Here is a 17431-nt window from a genome sequence, read left to right on the forward strand (position 1 = left end):
AATAAATCCCTTGTCTTCTTACGGCGTGCATCTGTGCTCTTCATTCTATCGATGGTTAACCAAATTAAACGGAACTCGACATTCAACAAAAAACCAACAAAATACTTGTTTATTAATTTACTAATTGTGTCATGGCTTATCCCAATCCAATCTCATATCGCGCGTTATCCTGCATCCTACATACTGTATCCACCATCCACATCTACAACCACACCAACACCAACACCAACCTTCATTCAGCTGTATCTGCTGTTCATTAAAAAGTTCATTAATTATGTTTTCCTTTGGCTTTCTGCCATCGCTCCACTATTTTCATTGCAGTGTGCACGAGAATGGCAGGCGAAACATTTAAGTGGGCAAATACAACTTTACCGACAGCAACATGCAACATGCAACAACAACAACAATAACCATCGAAATGTGCTGCGTTTCACGTTTAAAATTAAATTTACTAACAGAAGAAAAGGAACAGAAAGAGCATCCTCCAAAAAAAAACGAAAGAAATTTATGTATTTCTTCTCTAACTTTAAGTGAAAATTCCCCTGAAAAGAGAGAAAACCCCGAAAAGAAGAAAAGGACGCCAACTGGAAAATGAAGTGTGCCCTGCGTCATGCCCCCTGTACCCTGGACCCTGCCGCCCCCATCAACCATCATTCTCTCAGCCACACCATTCTGCTCTTGAACGGGGAAAGTCAACCTTAAAATTCTGTACGATAAGAAGAATGAACAAATAAAGTATAATTAAACTTGATGCAAGGCTTGCGGAGCTTTCGTTTAGTCTGTGAAGGATAATTGTATAATAAGGTTTTATTCACATTTTGCACGTGAACGCTTATACAAAAAAAAAAACATTAAACATTTCGAAGTCGGATGTACGCATATAAGAATGTAGGGTTTCATTGCGTTTCACGTAATAAATTATTAAGCATTAATCGGTAGATGTACAATTTAATTAAGAACTGATTTTAGGGTTGGTATTACTAGGCATCGTTAAGGTCTAATGATTAGAGTCTAGAGTATTTACAAGTTCCGATTGTCATCATCCATCCATCGTTGTCTCCATTGTTATCATCGGACTTCATTGGATTTCAATTTTCGCCAGTTTGCTGTCAGATAGCACCTCCATAATGGACTTTTGTGATATGGTAAACATTTGTTAAGCTCCCGCTTAAGTATAGACTATAATTAATATTGCATTTTGTGTGTGTGTGTGTGTTTGCTCCGATTCGCTTCCCGCCTTTCCAACGTCCAATGTCCAGGAATGCATTCGAGCATCTACAGCTAAACCCCCTCCTCCCAACCGAATCAATTCCGCTTGGACGAGTTGATTAAATATTTACAACAGTGCGTCAACAAATGTTTCTCGCCGGAGGAGGATGAGGAGTTGTTGTTATGGTGATGGTGGTGCTGTGGGGCGCCAAGTTCACGCGTGTAAATGTCGAGTCCATACTGACCCTCCTCAGGGAAGCTGAAAGCGGGCAAGGGAACGGGTAACGAGAATGATTGCTCTGAATTGCTATTAAATTTTCCATTTCCTTCTGCACTCACTTAATGATGAACGTGACAATGTCGTCCAGCGTGCTGTGAGTCACATACTTCGCCAGCTTCTTTTCCTCGATGCCATTCTTGTGCAGCGTGGCCATAAAATCTGTCAGCGGACGCGACATACGAAATTGCAAATCCAGGCTGCGCCCGGCAAAGATGAGCGGGTCCTGGAAAGCACGAAGTGAATGAGCACTGTCATATTTACCAGAGGATATGACCACTTAACCCACCTGGTGCGTGATGGGAATGAGGCCAAAGAGGCGGGTGGCCTTTGTGGGTCCCCATTCTCCGCTGGCACAGTCTGGCAGCGGCACCATCACCGTCTGAAGCTCCTCGCAGCAGATCTGATCGGAAGAAAAAGTCAACCATTAGCAGTAGCAGGGGAGTAATACAAGTCAGGGGACGGGAACCCACCTTGAATTTGCACACAGACTTGAACTTCATGGGCTCCCCAGTTAGGTACTCCTGGGGCGTCACCGCATTGGCAAAGATGTCCAGCAGAAAGGCGCCCGAGCAGGGGGCGTGCACGCGGAAGGCCACGATGTTGCCGATCACCGATTGCATCACGAATCTCTTGAGAGAGACGCCGTCGTAGGAGAGCTCCTCGTCGCTGTCGTAGAACTTGAGATTGTAGTGGAAGATCAGGCAACTCTGCATGTCCGTGGGCATGGCGATGCGTACTGTGGCCGCTCCAGTGTCGTCCGTGAAGACCACAGCCCCATAGCCCTCGTCGGCAAAGTGCAAGCCGTAGCGGAAGAATAGCGACCGCACAAAGGGTAGATTCTCGAACTCGCGCAACGTGATGGGGCGCTTTAGGAGCTGCCATTCCTCTTGCAGCGGATAGAACTCGTAGATGAACTCGCGTGGATCGGTGAGGAAATAATGGTCATCGTACTCGTACCTGAAGAAGGATGAAAACCGATTAGATACGCAAAAACCCTCCATCTCTGCTATTAATTGGACTCACCGAAGACTGTCGTTCTTGCCGCGACCCTGCTTCGGCGCTTCCTTGGCATTGACCAGGTGGCGGGCTCCCCAGTTGCATTGGACAAAGCGCCAGGCACCGGCCACATAGACGGCGTTCCAGGAGTTGCGGAAACGCGAGTCCTGGAACTTCACCCCGGGCTGGTAGCCGGCGCTCTTCGAATACCCCTTGATGACGACACAGTGGAGGCCGGCGTAGCTGCAGAGGCGCTTGAACAGGACATGGTAGCTCTCTGTGCCATATTTGATGCCGCGCAGGAGCCCCATGGGCGTGTCGCCGCGCAGATCGTCGTCAAAGTGCATGGCATTCAGGTTTTTGACCGTGATCCAACGGAAGATGGTGCGGGCCTTCTCGATGTCGGTGGTGCAGCGTCCCACCAGCTGGCGCACCAGATCCGTGAACGTCTTCTGGTCCTCCTGAGCGACGGAGATGGCGATGCGATCGACATCCTCGAACTCAATGGGGTCCGTGTAGATCTGGAATTTGCTGACCGCCGGCGGTGCTGGAACCGGGGCATTCAGCGGATACTCGATGGGCACGGCGCCCTCGCTGAACTCGTCGTCCAGGAAGATGCTCTCGCTCTGCATGTACTCGGAGCGACGGGCGCTGATCAGCTCCAGCATTTCGCTCGACTGCCTGTCCACGAGGGCGGCGGTCTCGTAGCGCTCGTGCTCCAGCATCTTCCGGGTGATACTCTCCTTCTTCTTGCTCCGGCGCAGGGTCATGTTCTTCTCCAGGTCCTCCTTCTGCTGCTCGTGGCGCAGCGTTAGAACATTGGCCTCGTCCCGGCTGCGCCGTGAGGTGGCCAACTCCTTCTCGAATTTGTGCGTCAGGCGCTGCAGCTCGCGCTCCCACTCGTCCTGGAACTCGCTCTGGATCTTGCGATCCTCCTCCTCGCGCTTCTTCGCGAATCTGCGGTACAAGTCGTCCTCCTCCTTGCGGTGCTTCATCTCCAGGTGAGCCTGCTCCTCGCGGGCCTGAAAGCAGAAGGGCGGGAATGTTAGATGTTAGGAGAAAGCTTTCGCAACGATCCATCCATCTGCATTTTCGCCGAATGCATTTCGAGCGTTTGGTTTGTTGTTTTTGCAATGCTTGGCTTGTTAACTTGGCTAATTATAATGGCACGCCTGAGCTGCCACCAGACCCGGGTAAATGTCTGGCATTAGGCCCCGGCCCAGCCCCGCCTCCAGCTGCAGTTGCATCTGCCGCCAGCGCCCCATCCATCCCGCCCACACATTCGCCACGCAATGCGTGCGCCCATCGATAAGTGGACGTCTCTCCGTCGATAATTGTGGCTGGCTGGCCATCAATTGGATGTACCGTTGCTGTTTGCATTTGTGCAATAATAATTGCGGGTCTGTGCGCCCGCTCTCTGTGACTGCTAATCTGGCTAATGTTTTCTCAGGCAATGCCACAAATGGTTGTTACCTCATTCGCAGTGTTCTCGGCCGTCATTACGCATCAGCGGGCTGCACTCAATTTCCACAAATTAGTTATGCCCGGTACTACCCCTGCAGCAAAATGGAACTTCGATCTTAAATGTCACCATAAAATCTACAGGTAATCTCCCTCCCGAAAATATGCTTAGAAATATACCGAGTAACATTCTGACCGTTTTTTCGACTAAATACAGTTTAAAAGCTCCGGAAAAATAATACGAGTAGCTTCCGCATACGAGTAGCATTTAGCGCCATGCAACGGCCCGTACAAGGTGTAATTAAAGCCGAACCTCAATGTCAAGTTCAAAACAATAACAATATGAAACAAAAGCAAATCAAGTAATAAGCACCGGCCAGCCACTAAATGGTTCAAAGCCCCATTGACAATGGGCAGAGCGCTGCGCTGGCCAGCGGATGGGGGTGGAATTGCGTGAGCGGCTTAGAGTAAATTTTAAATACGAACACAAGCTGAACAGCAGCACACAGACGTATGTACGTACAGTTATGCGACGCCCACGGTGACAAAGGCGAAAAACGCGAAATAGAGAAGTGCAGACTATCAAAAGCAAAACCAAAACCAAATCAAATCAAAACCGAACGAAAACGAAAGTCTAAAAATGTTGAAATTAATTATTGCGCAAGCGGCCACACAAACAACAGAAAAAACAGCAACAGCAGCAGCAACAACAAAAAAAGCCCAAAACGGTGGCATAAATTGTAAAATTGGCGTTGGACAGAAATGCGCAAAAAGCTTTCAGCTATGAGGAAGTGTCTGTGGGATTGCTGCCTGCCTGCCCCGCTGCCGTTGCGGCTGCGTGAGAGTTTTATATGGAATCGGCGCGCCAAATTACACGGCGATTACATGGCGTTTAAAAACGCGTGCATTGCATAAGGGCTGGGCTGGGCTTGTCTGGAGACATCACCACCCAAGAGACGGAGAGCGGGCAGAGGAGAGAGCTCAGTATAGGGGGAGCACAAGCTTCGCCACCAGAATGACGCTCTGACGAGAAAAGCTGTCGCTGGCAAAAGCTTCGCTTGCCGTTACTTTCACTGTGGTGCGCATAATTTAGATTTACCGAACGAACGCAAGCGCAGCCGGAAAAACAAGTGACGGTGACGGCATTGTCTCGTCCGTGCCTGTGTCTGCCACTGCCCCTGCCACTGGCACTGCCACTGCTGTACTTGTATCCGTATATGGAAATCTATGCTTCCAGGCAGCCACACTGCTGTCCAAAATAGTGTGCCCGCCCAGGGCTTAGACGCAGACACAGGCGCAGGCTCAGGTGTTTGGAGTGCGGTGTGTAGTGTGTGAGGGAGGGAGTGTGCGTGGCAGTTGTAAAACATGGAAAATTTTTAATGATTGCATGCATGCAATTTTTCACATGTGTACATATACATATATATATTTCTTGTGGTTTGTTTGTTGTGGCTGGGGCTGATGCGGTGGTGTACGCCGCCATCAGACACCTGTTCGAAATTTGTTAAATTGAGCGTTGCAATAAAAATATTTGTTGGTGGTGTAGTGTTGGTGGTGCTGCTGATGCTGATGCTGCTGGCCACTCGCGTGTGGCATTCTCGAAAGTGAAAGAAAAATCGGTTTTTGGCATTTGCAATGGCAGTGGCAAAGAAAAGCAAAACTTGTGCGATTTGAATGCGATTATAATGCTTTCACCCAAGCATCATGCGGAGATTAGCCAGCCAGATTAGTCGTAGACCTGGACCCGATGCAGCACGATAATAAATTATAATCAAGCTGGGCGATCGTGATCACCCCCTCCCCCACTCGAATGGAAATCTCTGCGTGGATTTCCCCCAACTAGATCAGTTGGGGTGTTGCTTAAATCATCGCACACTAATGGTAGTCGTACTGCTGCGAAACCTATAGACTAGATATAATCTTGATATATATTGTGTGTGCTGAAGATGGCAGAATGCTCGGAAGAGACATATATCTGCCCAGACCCCGTGGATAGTTTGGTTCTCTTGGGCTTCTTGCTGGCCCAACTTGGGCAACGCAACCCCTCAGTCAGGTGCAAATAGCACACTAGCCTACATAATCATGACTCTGCGCTGGCTGGCAGTGCATTAATTAGGCTGTGCACATGCTCGTACTCGCAGAAGCATTGCACAACCGCTGGAGCTCGGAGAGAACTGGAGAGAACAAGACGCAGAGACGGGGGATACACACTTGACCAGCCGGCGGCCCGCTAGCCACTTAAAATTTCATTACATGTTCTGCACTAAATAATCTCTTAATTTGCGGCCACTTCTTGGGGCAGAGTGGAGTCTGGGTCTGCTTGCATCAACGATGGTCACTTACCAGGTAGAAATCAATCGGCTTCTCGCGCGCCTTGTTGTAGGCCTTCTGGACCTCCGTCTGCTTCAGGGCATGGGCGATGTGGAGGGCACTGGCGTCGAAGCGGCCGTACTTGTAGTCGGATTCGTTCTGCGACGGGGAGTTGACCTCGCGGCCGACGTAGCCGTTAGGCGTGGATTGACGCGAACCACCCAGTGGGGCACCTGCAAAACAGAACCAGCCGGAGCCCGGAGAACGATCAGCCAGGCTGTGGGCCATGAGGAATCAGTTGTAGCCCCTACTCACCGTCGATCTCGGTGCGCGTGCCCCGTATCTGTTCGTTCACGAACTTGCTCGTTCGCGGCGCATTCAGGGCCTGGCGAATACCCACCGCTGTCTGGTCGAGATGACCGGGTCCGCTCTTTGGTACATGGGAACTGCAATAGACCTGCACAAGAAAGAGTTGATGGAAAGGTTAACACAGCATTAATTGACTGACAACTGGGATGTTTCTAGGTGCGAGAAATGATTTGTCATTGCCCGGTCTTTGTGCTCTGCATCCAATCGAGGAGGCTATTAACCGAATTACATTTTGGTACCAATTAAGGCCTTTCTTTGAGAGATTCCTTTCAGATGAAGATACTGTCGAATCATTATAATTTGTATCTATCTACTGTCCAAATCAATATACCCCATTAGCCATATTCGGTTTCGCCTCGAGTGCGTGAGCAGACCCCAAGATTCGAGACACTTGCAAATGAAACACCAACCGCTGCACCTACACACAGCAGGTGGCAATATAAGTATACACCAAAGCACAGTGCGTTTCGTGCTTGGAATGTCAACGATCTATGGTTATGGAGGCTGACATAGAAAATGTGTTTCGAATTGATAATTATAATTATTGAAGGAATTGAAGATAATTATAAGAAATAATCTTCTGCCATATTCCATAAGATTACTGCAGCTGCAGTAGTCTTATTGCTGCGATACGCACTGTACGCGCGTGTACATAAATGCACACTTATGTACATATATATAAATGTACGATATATGCATATGGATGACAGACAGACCGCACTGACACACATTTCTGCTGCGGCAGAGCGCAATAACAGAGTTATTTATTATTATGCATGGGCACGGAAAAGTGTCGTAGAGTCGTTCGAAATTCGAACTGCACTTTTGCATTTTGCATTTTGCTGCATTTTGCTGCATTTTGCTGCATTTTGCAGCTGTGCAAATACTTGCAAATATTTGTTTGCTTGACGCGTTTGTCGCCCGAGTCTTTCGTGTCTTCGTCTGTGGCACTTACCTCTTTGTCATCCTGCTTGTGTTGATTATTGAAATATGTCTTGAGCGTTAGCTTGGTGCCGCAGTGGACGCACTTGAAGCAACCGGAATGAAAGAATGTGAAATCCTTGAGTGGCCCCACACGATCCACCTGATAGACGGTCTCGCTGCACCGCAGGCACGTCGACTCGTAGAAATTTGGGCGATACATGCTGCTGCTGCCTTCTGCCTGCTGCCAGCCTCTCTTCAGCTCTCCTTCTGTGTGTGCGTTGGATTTGGGGACAGGTTCCGCCAGTTGCCAAATGCCAGTCGCCAGTCGCCAGTTGGATTTGTCACTTTTCTTTTCCTCTTCTAATTTCACTCGGAATCGTATCTGTTCTGCAGCCACAGACTCAGCTTCCGAGCAAGGTGCTAGTTTGTGGTGCGTCGAGCTGGTTCTGGGGGCGACACTTTCAGTTCGTCATTCGTCATTCGTCATCAGCAGCCGCTCATCCTCATCATACGTCCGCTGCTGGCAGAAGCTGCTGTGCCACAGAAACAACCAAGAAATGACCAAATTGATTACTGGCTGAGTGGGAGACATATTTCCTATTTAAGTTGAGATTAGATTTTGGCCCAGACCAAAACTGGTCAACAGCCAAAGCCCCATCCCCAAGCCCCAAGCCCCATCCCAAACCCCAATCCCCAGTCAAAGTCAAAGCCACACAAACTTTGGTTTCTGCGCAGGCGTCCGAGCCAAAACTTTCATTTTTTTTGGCTCTTTGGCTGCTTTGTGGACAACTGTGAACAGATTATTAATGAATTTTAATTAAGTGGACAAGAGGCGGAATGGATTCATTTTTGGCTCCGGCCTGAATGGGGCGAAAAGGGCCACAGGTTCGGCTGGGCCTGGGCTTCGGGTATTTCGCCTTGCCATTGACCTCGCGCTGCGAACCAGAGCCTGCTCTGAACGTGCCACAGCTGAACTTGTTGCTTTTGGTGTTGGGGCACGAACGAACCGCCGAACCGCCTTCAACAGCCGCCTGGCACCGGCAAAAGTTGCATTTTCCATTTGATTAATTGACGCGATTGTTGTTTTCTTTCGGTTGTTATTCGTGTTGTATTTGTTGTTGAGTTGCAACAATTAAATTGAAGTGGAAAAAAGCATATGCGAGTGCTCGCATATTGTATCTACGGGTGGGTATGCGCCTCGAGGCAAGTGCATGTAACTTTAATTGAATGTTATTGTGGCTGTAACTGTTGTTGTTGCTGTGGCTCTGGCTGCCGCGCGGCTGCGGCTTTGACCAAAATTAAAACAAATGCGGCTCGGCTCAGACAAAGCCAAAACTGCAAGTGGATGTCGGAGTCGGAGTCGGAGTCGTAGTCGAAGCCTCGTCAGCGTCATCGTTTTGCTTTCTTTTCAAGTTTAATGAACGTTAAGCGTTGAGCCAGTGGATCGGGAGGGGGAGTGTGTTGCATAGTCACCTCGCCGCCATCTCCCACCGAAGGTTGCTGGCCCGAGCCCCCGTCGAACGGCGGCTGGCGGATGGCGGATGGCATGCCAGCTCCAACTTGGGCTCCAGCACTAATGGAAAATTGAAATATTGAAAGATGGAAGAGTTGGAAAATGCAAATGCTAATGCGGCGAAGGCCGTTAAGATATTTTGTAACACAAAATTACTGTGATTGGCTGTGAATTAAATTTTGTTCCGCTTTTGACGGACGGCCTGCTCTCGATCTCGATGGGCCACAACGAATAAGAGGAGATAGTGAGTTGGAGAACGGGCCGAAGAACTTCCTAAAGTTTCCATTATCACCTCTTTCCACCTTTTTCCACAGCGATGAGTAACTGATCTACAAGCCGGAATGGAATAGTTTTCTTGTCCAGCCCCCGCAATCGAATATCAATCAACAACTTACAAGCCATGAATGGAAACGCCCACGAGGGCGACAAGCGAAAAGCGAAAAGCGTATGATCCGTTGATGCGATCACAATCGGTGTGATTGAATGGCCCAATTAGACATTGCTTTTGACATAATTAGCGTGTAATGATAATTGTAATGGACATGAACATGGCTGTGGATATGGATATGAATATCCATAATGCTGAGAAGGAGCCCTGCCCTTCCTCCTACTGGCCCGCCAATTAGCTTAGGGGGCGGCTTTGACAAAACGCCTCGTGCCACTTACATCACACGTCATGCCACCATGGTCACTTGGGTGTGACTGAGACGAAAAGCGAAGAAAAGGGAAGTGTCTGCTCTATCTACAGAACACGAGGAGGAGGTGGGAGGTGCTTGCATAGAATTTCGCATACCTGTCAAAGGCATCATATTGTCTGTCCACTGTTCCGTAGCCACTACACCCTATACTCGTATTGGTCAAGGGGTATACTGGTTTTACGTGAATGTGTCTGAGACACCAGACAATAGGACGTGCTTCAGAGTCTATAACTTTAAGGCTGGATATGGAAAACAAGTGGACCTCTTAATGCCATCAATAGAAAGTGTAACTGATAGGGGTCTAGTCTAGTGGGTATGATCTAGTCGGCAACTAGCGTTCTTACCAGCTTTCTTTTCCATCCGAGTGCGGTTGGAATGCTGGAAATATAAATAAATGATGGCAAAAGACAAAGGCTGAGGCGGAAAATAAAGGAAAACGAAAGTGGCTCGACTTAAACAATTGCTTGCAATCAGAAATCATTTAAATAAATTGAAAAGCGGTCGCTCGGCAGCGACATTTGCATTGGGGATTGGCGGCGAGCGAGCGCCAGTTTTAGATTTTTGGTCGAGCGGGTTCGTTGCCTAAGTCTTTCGTTTTGTTTCGGGCTGCGGTCGAAGCGCTAACAATGACAATTAAATAAATACCCAATAATAACAGTAAACGGCAGCGGCCGCAGCAACATAATGAACTTGAATTGGCATAATTGCCAGAGCTAATAGCATTCAAGAGCCACGATACGAGAGATTTTAGCTGCAGATAAATGCAACGAAACAACAACGAAACGAACAGCCAGCCAGCAAACAACTGGTTATTCCGCCAGAGAGTAAAACAATCATAGGAATCGAAATAATATTCAAATGATTGCGTCACTTTTAGATGAATGCAGAAAGAGTAGGGGGATGAATATATATATTTACCTAGTATATATGTACATATGAAGATCCCAAAACGAAGCGGATAACAAGAGAAACTACATACATATGCATACATATGTACGAGAATTAGTTGGGCAAATCGGCAGATTCCAGGCACTTGTGTGCTAATTGAATGGCACAATGGAATGCTTTTAGAAATCGCCCAAAACAAGCTGGCAATAAAGTAGAAGCACAAACACCGAAAATTATTTATGAGTCGCAAAACGGTAATTGGAAACTGCAGCACTGACAGTGGAAGTGGAAGTGATACTGGAACTATGTATGCTCTGGAATAGAATGGGCAGAGCAGAGGGAACGGAAGCGGTGTGCAGCCAGCGCCCATGACAGGTGGTGGCTTCTAACCATCCCCCTCGCATCCAAACGGGTGTGCATGTGTGTGCATGTATGTATCTGTGTGCTTAGGCCATGACTGAGAGACTACGACGTCACTCCAGTTAACCACAGTTTCAGCCTCAGCCTCTGCTCTGCTTCAACGTCAAACGTCAGCTTGCAATCTTTCACTTTTTCGAGTCTGGCTCGCGCGTTCCAGTTTTTTGTTTGTAAATTATTTCTCTTTCTTCATTACTATTTTTATTATTTCGCCTTGATTATACACACGCGATATATGTAGCTGGTAGCTGGTTCGGGCCTTGTGTGTTGCTGCAGTTCTAGGCCCTTTTTGACATACTTATTGGCAGTGCTGCTGCTGCTGCCGCTGGTCCCACTTCCCTTCCTTTCCGCTCTGCCCGGGGTCTATGCGCCTCTGGACCAACGCATATGCTAAACAACTTTCTTCTGGAATTGTGGAGGGGCGCGTTGTGCAAAAGTATTTATGATCAATTCCACACACACGCACGCACACAAACGCCACGAGCTGGTGTAGCAACAAAATCCAAGCACACACACACGCACACACACGCTCACTGAGCACAGAACACGGCAGAGTTGATCAAATGGTGTGAGGAATTCCGACTCTGCGTTTTGGTTTATTACATTTTTGGCATTTTTTGTGTGTTTAGGCCGAGAAGAGCCAAGCAAGTTTCAGATTGGGAATGTAACCAAATTTCATTACCAAACACAGACACAACGATAGGGAGAGAGAGACACAACACCACACACGCACACACAACTCACACAGTTGCAAGATTCGAGTTGGACCGACCGTTCCAACCAACCACGCTTGTTGTCGAGATCGCTTTGAGCCAAGCTTTTTCTAGCTATGTAGCTTTCTCGAATAATAGCAAACAAAGCTCGGCTCAGATCGAATTCCACGAACCATGGTAAAATTACTCATAGGTGCGCATATCCATCTCGCTCTTAGGAGTCCGATAGTCGAATTCAAACCAACTATAAAAAACTATATGGAAAAAGCAGTCAATCCGAGCGAAAGTAATATATGAACCAGTTGCGCTTTCCAGTCGAACTGACAGATGCAGCAGTGGCAGAATTGTACTTGTACTGATGCACTGTGGATACAGCTACTAATACTTATTTATCGTTATATATATTTTCATGCTATCTTTGCCCTGCAGTCTAGATTGGTCTTGTCTTGAAGTCTAAAGCCCACACTCCCTTTTGTTTATCACTGCATATGCATGTACTTTAACGCATGGTATAAGTAAATAAGGTAGGGAACCTAAGATCAGCTTTCAATTAGAAATGCTTCTAGCAAAGTTTGGACTGTTTTATCTCTTACCGTAAATGCTAAATACAATGATTTTTGGCGTAGCTGTAGAGAGGAGGAGACGGTATGCTGCAGAAAAAGTCGTCACCCTTCATAAAAACCATTTCAAAAATACCCACAATATGCGCCAGAAAGATAGAAATAAAATGAAATTTCATAAAAGTATACTCTATTTAAAAATAATAATTTTAAGTCCCTGGTTTATTTTCAGTTTCGTAGCTTTTTAGTAACTGTAAAATGGTTGATTGGGGGCGGGACAGCATTGTGAAATGCACTTCTAACAGCGTTATATTACTGGAGTCTCCACACAACATATAGTCTCTGAGAAGTATGTATAGTCTCTAGCAAACTAGACCATATCGAATATATCGCACACAGAAATTTATACAATTAGTACGACATCTTCCAGGCCGAGAGGAAGTGAATGGAAGGCGTCAAGCTGCATTTTGATTGTAATGTAAAGTTGCAGTCACTTATTATAAAAAATCGTTTTCTGTTTTCGCTAGAACCAAAAAAGAAACAGCGAGAGCGAATGCGATAGTTCCCAACCTAAGCTGACAGCTCCCAGAGCGGAAAAATATACCAAAAAGTAAGACCGCATGCGATACGCGTTTACTATTATTTTAACGTTTAGGACAAAAGTCCAACTTTTTAAAACGATTTAATAACAAAAAGAAAATAATTCCCATTTGGAAAAAAACATAGAATGGGAAATCAAGTGGGTCTTCTAAGTGACGACGATGATTCTTCAGACAACAGTGACATCAACAATTACATTAACTTTACTGTAAATGCAATGGAGTTGGAAATGCGTAATACGTGCTATCACACAAACCAATTGCCCAAAATACGGGGGGAGCCAAACCTGCACAAATTTCAAGTAATCATGAAATACTCCAGCTTTCATTCGAGACTAACGAGTACTCTATGAATTTGCAGGGCTCCGACATGTACAAAGAGATAAGGGCTTTGAGTGGTTTCGCCAGCAAGCCATTGAACAATCGCTGGAATCTCCTGCACGCCCTGCAGCAGCGAGAAAATGGTCTGGCCGCGCCTGGCTCTGCCTCTTTCTCGCAAAACCAACAGCGCTATATATCCAATCTGTATATACCAAATAAAAAGTCCTTGCGTCTGATGTCGCTGGACTCGAAGGTGTTTGTGACCAAGTTTGATAAGAGTGGGGACAGACTCTTGATTGCCTGCCAAGGTCAGAATGGGTTGACACAACGGTCAAGTTTCACCTCGCTAAACACGTATTACCTGTTGCAGATGGCTTCGTGCGCATCTATGACGGGGCGAAGGGCACCTACCATCTACTCAATCGCATCAGAGCACGCGACGTCGAATGGAGCATTATAGATGCCGACTTCAGTCCGAATGGGCAGAACTTTGCCTACAGCACCTGGTCCCGCTCATGTAAGTTATATTATCTTTTGTACTCTGGAATGACCTCATGAACTGAACCATATGTTTGCAACACAGAGCAGGAATTACTAAGTCTGATTGTACTTGCATTTTCTTGCAGTTTTCATAATGCCTGTGAATGGCACTGAGGACGACTGCCAATGGATCGATGTCCACGGGCTGCCCAATCTGCGACTTGCGATATTCTCGCTTCGGTACTCGCCTACGGGCGACACCATCATTGGTGGCAGTAACAATTCCATGGTCATCGTTACAGACATTCAAACGAGGGCCACCCAAATCTTGCGCACTCATCGGATGCCTGGCACTGACGTGAACTCCGTCTGTTACCTTCATGATAAGAATCCAAATGTGATAATCGCTGGCTGCGATGACGGACTGATCAAGGTATTCGATCTGCGCAACTCATTCCGCTCTCGGGAACTGTCCAGGGCGGTGGTCTCCCTGGTTGGACACTACGACGGAATTACCTACATTGATTCCCGCAACGACGACTATTATCTACTTTCCAATTCCAAAGATCAAAGCATTAAGCTGTGGGACTTGAGACAGCCCAGCAATACGCGAAATTGCAGCAGGACCAGGCAAGAGCGACTGGATCTTTCGATGTGGGACTATCGCTGGAATCGGGTGCCACAGTCATGTAAGGATTAAGGGACATTTTCCAGCCTCATTTTTTTTTTATTCTTGTTTAATGATTATATTCTTTTGCAGTTTACGATCCCCGCAAGGCTATGGACGGGGATTCCAGTATAATGACTTATCGTGGTCATAGAGTAACCAAAACACTGCTGCGCGCCAAGTTCTCGCCGCTGGAACAGACTGGACAGCGTTTTATCTACACAGGATGTTCTACGGGACGCATTATTAGTGAGTGGGCAAAATGAAGAAGAAATTGAAAAAGCTTTAATTGCGTATCGGTTACAGTTTACGACGTGCTGACTGGCAGGATCAAAGAGGCTATTGAGGGGCACAGGAATGTGGTAAGAGACTTGGACTGGCATCCAGTGCGCTCGGAAATCGTGTCTGGTTCGGTAAGTTGACAAAAACACATCTGGTGTACATGTGGAATGATTTTTCTATGGTTGTATCTCTCTCGCAGTGGGACTCACACGTTCATTTGAACAACTTTAATCGAAACAACGCCAATCGGTCGGAGAAACGTCAGCAGAGCTTCGATCAGGACAAAAGACCACTGCGCCGTTCGCGTCGTCTAGCGAATCGTGGGACGCCAGACTAGTCTTAAGCGTGTTGGTATTTCATGATTAGCTTTAAGGCGGCACCGCACCCCATTGATATTAGAACACTACACAAGTACCAGCACCAGCGAGAGTACCTAACATTCAAGCGCAGACTAAAGGGGGAGTTGAGTGGAGTGCATATCCCACCAGAGTCACGCCGCATCTTGGTTCTATGAAGAAGACTGAAGATTATGGCACAGCTTTGCGGGGCATATGTAGTTCAGTTTAATTATCGGCGTTACACTTTAAAATGTAGACCATGAAGCTTAAAATAATTAAGTTGTTTATGTACAAACAAATCGTATTAAGAATAACGTTGAATTACATATATTTCGTTTTGCCCTAATCAAATGGCCTGAAATGCGAATCTTTTCTTCACGGCCCGTAGCGTCGTGCGCTTCACCTGATTCGGATATCTGGTGTTTGTAAATCTGTCAGATTTCTTATAGCTAGCATACGATTCATTCTTCCAAAGGTCCATAATTCGCTTGTCGTCGTTCTTCATCTCCTCCACCCTCAACTCCATGTTCGCGGTGCACCCGTAGCCTGTTATTTCAGCCAGCGACGATTCTCGAAACGCATTCATATCAAACATTTGGAATTTGTCTGCGCAAAATTGAGAGATGGTATAAATATTGAATGATTTGATTTTTTCTTTTATTTCGTCCAGAGATAAGAGCTCCTCAGGCTGATCTTCATCGGCTGATTGATCGCTTTTATCGCCGGATGAGTTGGGTTCAGCACTTACTGAGTCCTTGTGCTTCCTTCCTGTGTCAGCTGCTGGGACAGAATCTTCAGGTACATCGCGACCCAACTTGTTCCTTTTCTTGGAGGATTTTTCAGCTTTATCGAGAACAGGCGTTACTGATTGCTCATCTTCATCCACGATTTTCTTCGACTTCTTTTTCTTTTTTAGTGGAGCTTCTAGGGATTCGTTTTTATCTTCTGGCGTATTGCCCGAGGCTTTGCTTGTTTCCTCCCCCACAGGCTCTGAAAGGCTATCAACTGTTTCTTTCGATCTTTTCTTCTTTTTACTTTTGGACGGAGAGGTATTCTCAGAGTCATCTGGAACGGCTGTCGCAGCTTCGGATTCTGCATCCTCCTTGGTCTCGGCGACTTTCTTGTCTTTCCTTGACTTCTTTTTCTTCTTTAAGGGCTCTTCTTCTAAAACATTTGCAATGGTTTCCTTCGTTTCCTTTGATTTCTTTTTTTTTTTGGAAGCCGTTTCATCTAAAGATACTACTTCCACTGGTTTGTCTTTTGCAGTTGTATCTGACTGCTCAACTTCATGGTCGGAGGCACGTTTCGACTTCTTCTTTTTCTTTTGCTTAGGCTCTACATTTTCTTCCTCCTCAGCAGGCACATTGACCGTTCTCTTCTTGTCCTTTTTCTTCTTTTTTTTGATAGGCTCACTTTGGACGCTCTCTGTCTGGACCTCCTCATCAGTGCCAGGGCTTTGCGTAAGGGTATTTCCACTTCCATTTTTTATCTTATTTTTCATGGCTTCCAATTTTTGTTTGAAGTAATCATGGACAGAAAGCCCAGTGGCTACTGTTGTCACACCACTAAAATTGGGATTTATCTCCTTTTCCTCCACTTGAGTTAGTTCGATCTTTACTGGTGCGTCAATCTCTTCGGTGGCCTTTTTGCCGAATATATTGGCCAGGTCCTTTTCGCTGTACTGCGATAAATCCTTCCCCCGTGTGAATTTCTTGTAGTGCACACGCGCCTTGCTCGCCTTTGACGCCTCCTCCAGCGATATGCCACTGATCCTCTCTTTGAGCTTCTTTTTGGGCGGCTCTTCTGGTTCTGCGGCTTTAAACCCAAACCCCATAGGTCTAGCCTCATCTTCAGATGCGGAGGCCGCTCCGTTTGCACCATTGGTTTCATCAGTGCCACCATTGAGGGATTTAAGGAGTCCATTGAATCCCTCCTCATGAACGGTCCACTGATCATCTCTTGCCTCGAAACCCAATCCTTCAGCGTCGTTCTTCAAGCGAACACGTACGAAGTCCTGTTGGCCGTCCTCGTTGGCGCCGAGACCTTTTCCTTTGGACCATCCCATTTTCTCGAGCATTTTGGTGCCAAAGCGAGCATCATCTGCAAAATATCCAGCATTCAGTTATTTTTGTCACCATTTGATTCCGAGGACTTTACCTTCGTACAGGGCTTTGCCGCGCGGGCACAAATTATACCGTTTCCGGCGACGTGGTTCTGCCAGCATAGCCATTTTATTTGTAAAAACTTCTAATAATATTAAATAAATGCGGACGGGCACAACACGTTTTATCAATTGAACTTATCGATAGCGATAGAAAAACAGCTGCTGGATAGAGATGAGCGATAGTATTTTAATGTCGCAGTTACGTCTATTTGGAACCGTGAATAAAAGTAACTTTTAAACCG

At 46.7% G+C, this 17431-nt stretch overlaps 4 protein-coding genes across 8 annotated transcripts in view; 2 read left to right on the forward strand and 2 right to left on the reverse strand.

The window, feature by feature from the left end:
• The window catches only part of LOC117185767 (heterogeneous nuclear ribonucleoprotein K), a 19308-nt gene extending 18557 nt beyond the window's left edge, over positions 1-751 (forward strand). For all 3 annotated transcript variants that reach the window (XM_017292762.2, XM_017292760.2, XM_017292763.1), the window contains one exon: positions 322-751. Coding sequence is in view for 2 of the 3 variants with exons in the window: in XM_017292760.2 (XP_017148249.1) it covers positions 322-352 (31 nt within the window). In the remaining variant the exon portion in view is untranslated. The remainder of the gene's footprint in view (positions 1-321) is intronic.
• On the reverse strand, positions 575-12146 carry LOC117185929 (hillarin). Of its 2 annotated transcripts, none has more exons than XM_033390667.1 (9): positions 11810-12146; positions 7581-8079; positions 6572-6713; positions 6290-6489; positions 2513-3507; positions 1960-2446; positions 1776-1889; positions 1549-1712; positions 575-1468 (listed from the first exon to the last, which is right to left on the reverse strand). In XM_033390667.1, exons 2-9 carry the CDS (start codon positions 7767-7769, stop codon positions 1306-1308), a joined length of 2454 nt encoding a protein of 817 aa, XP_033246558.1. In that variant the 5' UTR covers positions 7770-8079; positions 11810-12146; the 3' UTR covers positions 575-1305. The 2 variants fall into 2 exon arrangements, with proteins under 2 accessions (XP_033246558.1, XP_033246559.1); XM_033390668.1 differs by having other exon boundaries at positions 7581-8082.
• Positions 12147-12976: 830 nt separating this feature from the next.
• On the forward strand, positions 12977-15381 carry LOC108158620 (DDB1- and CUL4-associated factor 11). Its single transcript, XM_017291095.2, has 7 exons — positions 12977-13239; positions 13299-13566; positions 13629-13775; positions 13885-14427; positions 14499-14654; positions 14712-14818; positions 14887-15381. Exons 1-7 carry the CDS (start codon positions 13066-13068, stop codon positions 15022-15024), a joined length of 1533 nt encoding a protein of 510 aa, XP_017146584.1. The 5' UTR covers positions 12977-13065; the 3' UTR covers positions 15025-15381.
• LOC108158616 (PIN2/TERF1-interacting telomerase inhibitor 1) lies at positions 15227-17331 on the reverse strand. 2 transcript variants are annotated; one of them, XM_017291092.2, is made up of 3 exons: positions 17183-17331; positions 15774-17125; positions 15514-15631 (listed from the first exon to the last, which is right to left on the reverse strand). In XM_017291092.2, the coding sequence occupies exons 1-3, from the start codon at positions 17253-17255 to the stop codon at positions 15608-15610; spliced, it is 1449 nt and encodes a 482-aa protein (XP_017146581.1). In that variant the 5' UTR covers positions 17256-17331; the 3' UTR covers positions 15514-15607. The 2 variants fall into 2 exon arrangements, with proteins under 2 accessions (XP_017146580.1, XP_017146581.1); XM_017291091.2 differs by having other exon boundaries at positions 15227-17125.
• Positions 17332-17431: the final 100 nt, after the last annotated feature.

This window comes from Drosophila miranda, chromosome 3 (genome assembly GCF_003369915.1).
Source record: "Drosophila miranda strain MSH22 chromosome 3, D.miranda_PacBio2.1, whole genome shotgun sequence".
Taxonomy (NCBI): domain Eukaryota; kingdom Metazoa; phylum Arthropoda; class Insecta; order Diptera; family Drosophilidae; genus Drosophila; species Drosophila miranda.

Bases quoted from the DNA above. Each gene is read 5' to 3' on its own strand.
- LOC117185929 (XM_033390667.1), bottom strand. From the start codon at position 7,769: ATGTATCGCCCAAATTTCTACGAGTCGACGTGCCTGCGGTGCAGCGAG. The intron at 6,490-6,571 runs GTGAGTAGGGGC...TCTGTTTTGCAG, and splicing joins CACGCGCACCGAGATCGACG to GTGCCCCACTGGGTGGTTCG. The intron at 3,508-6,289 runs GTAAGTGACCAT...TTCTGCTTTCAG, and splicing joins AGCCGATTGATTTCTACCTG to GCCCGCGAGGAGCAGGCTCA.
- LOC108158620 (XM_017291095.2), top strand. From the start codon at position 13,066: ATGGGAAATCAAGTGGGTCTTCTAAGTGACGACGATGATTCTTCAGAC. The intron at 13,240-13,298 runs GTAATCATGAAA...ATGAATTTGCAG, and splicing joins CAAACCTGCACAAATTTCAA to GGCTCCGACATGTACAAAGA. The intron at 14,428-14,498 runs GTAAGGATTAAG...ATTCTTTTGCAG, and splicing joins GAATCGGGTGCCACAGTCAT to TTTACGATCCCCGCAAGGCT.
- LOC108158616 (XM_017291091.2), bottom strand. From the start codon at position 17,255: ATGGCTATGCTGGCAGAACCACGTCGCCGGAAACGGTATAATTTGTGC. The intron at 17,126-17,182 runs GTAAAGTCCTCG...GATATTTTGCAG, and splicing joins CGGCAAAGCCCTGTACGAAG to ATGATGCTCGCTTTGGCACC.